Source organism: Carassius auratus, linkage group LG28B, assembly GCF_003368295.1.
Source record: "Carassius auratus strain Wakin linkage group LG28B, ASM336829v1, whole genome shotgun sequence".
Classification (NCBI taxonomy): Eukaryota; Metazoa; Chordata; class Actinopteri; order Cypriniformes; family Cyprinidae; genus Carassius; species Carassius auratus.
In genome coordinates, this window is record NC_039293.1 from 4496164 (window position 1) to 4505213 (window position 9050).

A 9050-nucleotide genomic window follows, 5' to 3' on the forward strand; every position below is an offset into this window, starting at 1 on the left:
GAACGCTGCTCAGATCCAGTTACAGACAAACACGTGTCCTGATGAGAATCATTCTGAACAATCACCACCACAGAAAAACTTTAACTGCAAGTCTGTGTCTTATTCTGGTCCTGCGATGAGGCAACACGACCCTCTCACACACACACACACACACACACTAACAACGTTTCTGTGAATTGTGGGGAGTTCTATTACTTCTATACTGACCAGACAGTATTTTGTCTCCCCTAACCCTAACCCTTACAGAAAACCTGTTTGCATTCTTACACTTTCAGGTAAAATTTTTATCTTTGCCATCATTTTGGTGGCATTTGGTCACACTCTCTCTCTCTCTCTCTCTCTCACACACACACACACACACACACACTACTTCTACTGAAACTAGTTCAAAGCATTTCTACAAAAGGCAGCAATATTGTTATTTACCGTAAGTCAATTCAGTTTAATGCCATTGTCGAGTTTGCTAAATATAAACTCAAGGCAGATGAATGTGTTTGACTTCATCATCATCTTCCTCATCTCTCCTGCAGGATTCAGACAGATTAGATCCACACAATATTCCACTCACCATCCTGAAATGACTGATGAATGTTTGATGTTACATTGATGCAATTAGCAGATGCTTTTATCCAGTTACTGAGTTCAGAAGTGTGTCCCTGTGAGCTCCTTCATCAGCGGGACACACCGAAGATGAGCTCGGAGTACAAATAGACTGTGAATGAGAATTACTACTTTAAACTTACAAATCAAAAGAGGGTTAGAGAGTGGAAATGAAGGAGAGAGCCTGGTCTGTGGAGAAATCCCAGAATAAACTGCGTGCAAACTTTCATCAAGCCACGTAAATCATTGTGCTTCAGTTTAGAGAAAATATACCAATGACACTAACCCTAGCATTAAGACAGAGCGATAATAAACTGCTGGAGATGAATGTGATGATGAGATGAGTCTTCATCCTATTAGCAGATATTTGTTCTTGTTTTAATCAGATGAATTTCTATCAGTAAATGTATCTGGATTTGTGAATGTTTATTTCGACTGCAGCTCAGAACCCAATCTGTCTGATGATGCTGTCGGCTGTTTCAGTGTTTTCCCTGAATGTGTCCTCATTAGTCCCAGACGAGACCCCAGAGAAACGCATCAGTGTTCAGAAGTGTTTCATCCGCAGCAGAAGAATCACAGCGTCTCATATACAGCCCAGCAGTAGATGCACAGAGCCTCAGGACGGGGCATTCATCCACATCCAGCTCTTTCTACACTGAGAGACCAGATCTAGATTCATCCGAAACACAGTCAGCCTGCAGAAACACACCGACCGGACGCTCTTCAAACACACTTCAGCATCTGACACTTCCAGCATTACTGCTCTCAGTTTCTGGAGTAATTGGCTCACAGGGGATTTGAGACCAGAGCAGAAACACACACACACACACACACACACACAGAGGTTAAACTCCAATGTTAAACTCATTAAACACTCATACTCGGGTGAAACATCAGTGCAGGTCACATGACCATGATTGACAGATGTTGCTATGGAAACAGCATCATATGAGTGTAGAGAGAGGATTAAGCACCAATCACAGTCTGTCACTGGTTCAGTCCTGCGCTGATCTCTGATGAACGACACACACTCTGTCTCTGTAGAGACACACACAGTGCACTGATGGTTTTTAAAGCATCTTAATTAAGCTTGAACTATAGACATCTTCTAATACTGGTTGATGTGTTGGATTCTGGTTTCTATTAAAGCTCCTTCACAGACGAAATGCTGCAGTACATCTGTCATGTGTGTGTCTGATAGTTTCTGTTAATTATATCCAATCAGAAACAAGGTCTGTGAAGATAGAAATACTGTCTAATTAAATCCATTAATCATATGCAAATACTCCACACGGTTTGTTCAATGAATGTGAGCTGAAACAAACTCGTCTGATTGATTAACACATTTCAGACTGGACTTTATTAGTTTTCACAATTACATTTCCAAAGCAGCTTTGCAGAAAAACTCCATGTTATTGTTTAGTATATCTGAAAGGTATAGTTAACCCCAAAATGTTTAATTCTATCATCCATTACTCACAGAATACAAACATAATCAGAGTTCATCATCGGCCGCATTCAGCTCAAATGAAACAAGAAAAGACTTTCGTCTGCTGATGTGTAATATTGATCGATCGAGAGTGGAATATTGAATGATCATTTACCAGAGCGCACAAACCTTCCGAGGTGCACGCACACACACACACACACACACACACACACAGACGCACGTACACACACAGACACACACATACACTGGTTTCTTTTTCAGAGGGAAACTCATCCTAAAAATATCACAACCTTAAAGAGAGTCGGAGGCGCAGCGAATCCTTTCCGTTTTCATTCTGCAGTCGCAGGTTTAAGATCCATCAGTTTCTCTTTCTGCCGGAGGTCAGTCAGGATTAATTTGAATATAAACTCTCTCTGCTCCGTTTGATGAAGGCAGAGAGAAATGCGCTGGTTTTATTGCTGACGGAGTCTGTTTAAAGACATGCTCCATGTACAGTTAATCACAGAGAGAACAGAGCACTCTTCTGCTGGACTCCAGAGCAGGACGAGGTCAGGCGAAGGTCATCATACACTCCACAGTATGTGCCATTCACATCCATCACAATAAAGCATTGTTTCATGAGCAAACGCTAGTTTCTTCGGGGAACGCAACACACAGCAGTAAATCTTTTGCTTTTGACAATGCTTTGTAAGTGTGTGACGTATGTCTGTTTTTATGTTTCTCTTTTATACTTTCTGGACAGCACTTTGGTTCCACTTGTGGTGTTGAAAGTGCTTTATAAATAAAGTTGAGGTGAGTAAATCATTATATTAGAATGATTTCTAAGAAACATTAAAAATCTTACATAGAAGAATTATCTATTTTATTAGGGAAACACACACACACACACACACACACACACACACAAGAATAAAAGTAAACAAACAAGAAACCATGTAACATTCAGAGGATTTTAAGTTTAACATCATACAATGATTTGATTTGATTACCCATAATCCTCACTGAGGAGAAGCTTCAAATGGAATGGAGTTTGGTGTCCATGGTAACACTGATCAATCAGCTCCAGATCTTGATCTCTCCCGTCCAATCACACGTGGCCGTGAGGCCGGGCATTATGGGATGCATCGCGGCGCAGACGCAGGCGTGTTGGTGAGCGTGAAGCGTGCTCAGGGGACGTGAGCTCTGGAAGTCATAGAAGTGCACAGAACCTGTAGAACTACCAGAGACCAGAACACTGCCGTCTGCAGAGAACCCACAATGCACTGCAAAACCCTCCACCTGCAAACCACAACAACACGATTATTAAATCAGTCAAGCTTCTCTGGAGCTGCAGCTGGAGTAAAAGCGGTCATGACATAGATGTTTTAATTATTTTAACATGTTCCTAGAGGTTTACTTATAATGTTAAAGTATAAACATTATAAATTACATAGAAATGATCATCAATCCTCATTCTGACCCTCTGTCTAAACGGAGCTGTTTTAAGGGGCGTGTCCTTTAAGGCTCGTCGATGATCAGTTATGATTGGCTAACGTCACTCAACAGGAAACAGCATCAACACCGGCTTTTGCATGTTTTGAGTGTTTTTACAACATGATCAAAAATAAAACCATACTTTCCAGACAGCGTAATGATCCAGATCCAAACGAGCCGTTTCTGGAGCTTGATTTAAGAAATGCTTTGTTTATAAAGAGGAGGATGTTTTAAGCTATGAATCCTGCAGGACACAAAGAGCTCTTGAGAGCCAAAAGAAGACTTCTCATGTCATGACTCTGTTATATGTCAGTGTAACTCCATCATGTGACCTTGTGTCCTTCGAAGCGGCGTCTCTTGTTGATCCTGTAGGGTCTCTGTGCGGAGAACAGAGCGATGTATCCACCGTTAGTCTGAGCCACGAAACTGCTCTCCAGCGGGTGACACCCCAGACACGGACAGGTGAAGCGCTCCTACAGTACACACACGCGCGCACACACATTACAGCACACACACAACACACATTATAAATGTATTCATAAAGTATATTGTAATGCATTATATAGTGCAGTGCAAGGCATGGCTAATTCATTAAAACTACTTTTATAATGCATTATATTTTAAGGCTTTAAGCGAAGTGTAACATTAAAAAAAAAAAGCAGCATTATGTAAACAAACTAGTATTCAAAGTGTTAAAATCGTGTCCAGCAGTCCAGTCCTTTCTGAAGCGAGACGCTTCTGACGCTGTGTGTTGTTCAAAAGTGTCTTGACACAAGGAATGCGAAGCTGAAACCCATGTCTTGCATACGTCTGTGTGTAGTGGTTCTTGAAGCACTGGCTCCAGCTGCAGTCCACTCTTTGTGAATCTCCCCCACATTTTTTAATGGGTTTTGTTTCACAATCCTCTCCAGGGTGAGGTTATCCCTATTGCTTGTACACTCTTTTCTACCACATCTTTTCCTTCCCTTTGCTTCTCTATTAATGTGCTTGGACACAGAGCTCTGTGAACAGCCAGCCTCTTTTGCAATGACCTTTTGTGTCTTGCCCTCCTTGTGCAAGGTGTCAATGGTTGTCTTTTGTATGACTGTCAGGTCAGCAGTCTTCCCCATGATTGTGTAGCAGGGGCGGCGTTAGGGGTGAGCTAAGGGGGCTGGAGCCCCGAATGTTTTTATTACCAACATGATAAAGTCCTTTGACCAGTATATGTTTGTAGAGTAAGAGTAAGTGCACTGCTTAATGTTTGCTTCTTATCCCTGTTCTACCAGGACGAGTGTAGCCTGTCAGGCTTGATTGGAAAAGAAAAGAAAACTGAGACAGAGACAAAAAAAAAGTGAGATAGACACAACATCAGCATACGTGTCAGGATACAAGGGATAAAGTTTAAATAAAATGTTTTTAATTTGTTTTTTGTTTTTATTGTTTTGTATATTTCAAATTAGTAATTGAGTTTTCAGCCCTTCTGACAGCTCTAATGTGAAGGTCTCCTTTGGTTAAGGGTGACTCTAGGAGTGTTTGAGGCGTCTCGAGCAGCTCGTGTCTTACGTGGAAGATCTGGTTGGAGAGTCTGGCGGTCGTCTCAAAGTCCCAGGCGATCAGCGTCCGGTCAGCAGAGTCTCGGCTGACCGCATCAGTGCTGCTGATGAACTCTCTCCCGCCGCTCAGGAACAAGACGTCCAGCGTCTGCTGAACCGCCGCCTTATACACCCGCAGCATCTGGACACACAGAACCGCTGAGACACGGAGCGCAGAGGATCATGGGAAGGCTCTGAATCAGACTGACCTTACAGCAGCGAGCGTCCCAGGCTCTGACCTCTGGACTGAAGCCTCCGCACAGAAACACCTCAGGGTCAGACGGACGCGGGGCCACACAGCACACCTTAAATCCATTCTCCATCCGTGAGATCGTCTGACCTGAGGAACATCGGTCAATCAGTCAATCAGTGTCATGAGTTTATCGCAGCGCCTGTGAGAACTATAAGCAGCATCAGTGTCACAGACGGATATTTGGAGAAATACACAACAACACACTGTATGAGTCACAATTATACATTTCTCTTTTATGACAAAAATCATTAGGATATTAAGTAAAGATCATGTTCATGAAGATATTTAGTAAATCTCCTACTCTAAATATATCAAAACTTAATGTTTGATCAGTAATATGCATTGCTAAGAACTTCATCTCAACAACTTTAAAGATGATTTTCTCAATATTTAGATTTTTTTGCTCCCTCAGATTCCAGATTTTCAGATAGTTGACCCTTACGACTGGTTTTGTGCTCCGGGTCAGAAATGATTCACATCAAGTGATTTATATTCTCCTGAAGCTCCATTAAACCCATGATTCAAAGATTTTTGTCATGTGTTTTTGGTTATTAAATCACATTTTCATCACAAGAAAGACACAGATGTTCAATAAAGATTGCATGCAATATTAATAATCAGGATAAACCATTCATCTGCTGATTAATAAATGATGTTTATCCAGTTTTATAACTCTTGTTCCACCCTAAAGAAGAAAAGGGCTCTTTTGCACAGCGTTTAATGAAGGTACATTGTAGAGCTGTTTAAGAGCGAGTAAAGAAGGAATAAATCAAAAGAGAAAACAATGTACCAATATTTTTATTATCTAGGGACCAGACGATGAGTTTAATTAACAAGTGAAATTACTTCCTATAGACTTCCATTTCATTAAGCAGTATTCTGTGTTTTTGTTGTTTTTGTTTCATGCAAAATCTAAAGATTCATAAATCAAGATATATTTACTGGAGAAGAGTATGAAAAATTAAGTTATGTTTTCTGTGAAATGAATAACTTGACTTGCCTTTTAATTAAGTTAATTAAGTCATACATTAACAGATATTTCTTTAATTTTCTGTGACGATTCCTTCAGATGTACGTTTATGTGTTTGAGATGGACACGATGGGTGAATATCTTCAATAGCTGATAATTAACACCATATGATGATGAACCAATGGATGCATGTTAATGAGAGGATTTGCATATGATCATGTGATCGCAGAGGAGCAGGACTCATTATTAGATTCTCTCTGAACGGTGAGAATGTGTCTCGTCAAACACAAGCTGATCTTAGAATCCTCCTCCTGCATAATTAATATGCTTCCTCAGTGTTTTTAATTAAGAAGTGTAATTAGCACAGCGCTGACGGCTGATAAGAAACGTGTGTCATGAGCAGATAAAGTGCACAGAAACACAATGAATCAACAGAAGAAGATCTGATTCAGTTCCTCGTGAGAGGTTCTCTGAATCAGTCGTCTGTGTCGGGATACGATCCACTCTCAGCTCGTATTCTCAAGAGTGAACTGACCGGTCTCCACATCAGTGACCGCTGCGCTGCCGTCGAACGAGCCTGAGAGGAGGCGTCGCCCACAGGACAGCCAACAGGCATCTCGCACGGAGCCCCGGTGGGCGGAGTAAGTCTGTAAGCACCGCCCCTCGCCAACACCATCCCACACCTGAAACACAGACACTCAGGTGAAGCTCTTATCTGATATCCCACACACACACACACACACACATCTGATAGCGGCCGCTCCCTGAGTGTACATGAGAAACACCTTCACCAAACACACACATGTTCCTGAGGATCACGTCTCTCACACTCGAGCCATTCATTCGTTCAGTAAAACACATTCAGTCTTTCTGCACAGTAATCTAATCGGCTCATTCATTCTCATGCAGGTCCTTGACAGCAGCACCGTGATGTTCTTTCATCCGTCACTGCACACTGATTTATATTCATTAGTGCGGTTTAGGTTAATCATCACTACTAGTTCTCACACTAAGTAAACCTCCAGCACTCCGTGTCCAAGTTATATCTGATTCTGTAATGTGTGATAGAACTGAAAAAATAATAATAATGTAGGCATGGTTTAACTGTGCATTGGTTACTGATTGGACGTTGAGATGTGGGCGTGGCTCTCACATGAGTGTGAGGGGCGGAGTTTAAAAGCACTGAATGACTGGAGAAGACTGACCAATCACTGAAAAGATCCAGTTATCTTAATAAATGAGTTAAAATTAAATATTTGATCTTATTTTAATCAAAACTCATTATACATGGTTAATCATCATGCATGAACAATATTTGTTCAGAGATGAGCCACCTGTACAGGTAACAGCTGGTCAGGTTAGGGTTAGGGTTAGGGTACAGGTTAGTTTAGGTTAGGTTAGTCTCACCTTGAAGGTTCTGTCCATGGATGCGGACAGCAGCAGATGACTGAGATGATCCACTGGACTCCACTGCAGTGTGTTCACTGGACCCTGATGGGCCTCGATGCGGCTCTGCATGCGTCTGGGCAGCTGGACCTGACCCTGCCTTCGGCCCAGAAACGGCCGGACCCTCTCGGACACCTGAGACAGCAGCAGAGACCCAGAAGATCCAGACGGAGACGCTTCTTCAGTCTGAACCGCTGCGGTCTCCAGTCTCTGTCTCTTAGGAACATACGGCCTCAGCGCAGAACCCTGCAGGACTCTCTTCACGGAGCCGGAGGAACCACACTGTGCTGCTGACACACGTGATGAAGATGATGATAATGATGATGAAGAGGAGCTGACGATGAGGCCTTCATCATGATAAAGCTGAGCATCCTGGTCTGTCTCACTGTCAGAGTCCTCATAATCCACCAGTGAAGCCATGTGAAGCTCACAAACACACACTACAAGCTGGATTACATCACAACACAAACAACAACATATTACAAAAACAACCCTTACAAAAAACAAGAATAACAAACGTCAAACTCAGAGTTCAGCTGTTAAACAGGGAGAATATTACACATATCTGTCTGATATAGATATATATATGAAGAGTTTATTTGATTTTATTTTGATGTTAGTGTATTTTTTTTTGTCTAATCAAAATAACCAAATTAATGCACAATGAAAAAACATAATTTTTGAATATTGTTACAACAGAGCTATCTCTGACTATTCTATTAAACATGTGAATCTACGATTTCTACAGTAAATAAAACCCAAATGTATCTGGAGTTTATTGTCATTTATATTACCATAATTAAAAATAAAGCATCATAATAAACGAAATGATCCATAAACTCACATTAAACGAGGAATAACTGATATAACATCATCTTTCCTGTCAAAGTTCGTAGTAAATACTGATCCGTCACGTCCATATCATAATATAAGTCTTCACATATTAGTTTAAACTCGTTTTTATGACTATTTGTTCTTGTTTACGTGATTAATATTCGCATCTGTAGCGCGGTGTTTGATTTGAAACATCAGACAGCGAACACCGGAAGCGCGAATCTGTGAGGAACTTCCGCACAAAATAAAAGTCTCGTTTTAAATCCGTGTACGTGAGCAAGTTACAGACAAACTAAAACATTTTAAAACATTTCAATAAATGTTTAAAAAGCTTCAAATAGACAAAAAAACAGTTATATAGAAGGACAGTTCTTCTACAGTGAGCAGAAAAATCGAATGATTATGTAACATAATTAAAATAAATTAATATAGTAATAATATTTAAATAGTAAT

The 9050-nt window shown here is 41.0% G+C and overlaps 1 protein-coding gene across 1 annotated transcript; it reads right to left on the reverse strand.

Moving 5' to 3' along the window:
- Positions 1–1935: 1935 nt before the first annotated feature.
- On the reverse strand, positions 1936–8815 carry LOC113067780 (WD repeat-containing protein 25-like). Its single transcript, XM_026240241.1, has 7 exons — positions 8608–8815; positions 7725–8210; positions 6853–7000; positions 5304–5434; positions 5066–5236; positions 3856–3996; positions 1936–3328 (listed from the first exon to the last, which is right to left on the reverse strand). The coding sequence occupies exons 2-7, from the start codon at positions 8181–8183 to the stop codon at positions 3107–3109; spliced, it is 1272 nt and encodes a 423-aa protein (XP_026096026.1). The 5' UTR covers positions 8184–8210; positions 8608–8815; the 3' UTR covers positions 1936–3106.
- Between the last annotated feature and the right edge of the window lie 235 nt (positions 8816–9050).

What these genes read in the sequence shown, in the direction of transcription:
- LOC113067780 (XM_026240241.1), bottom strand. Translation starts at nt 8,183, where the DNA reads ATGGCTTCACTGGTGGATTATGAGGACTCTGACAGTGAGACAGACCAG. An exon ending in CCATGGACAGAACCTTCAAG is followed by an intron (nt 7,001 to 7,724) that starts GTGAGACTAACC and finishes TCTGTGTTTCAG; the next exon opens with GTGTGGGATGGTGTTGGCGA. An exon ending in GGTCACTGATGTGGAGACCG is followed by an intron (nt 5,435 to 6,852) that starts GTCAGTTCACTC and finishes GATGTTCCTCAG; the next exon opens with GTCAGACGATCTCACGGATG.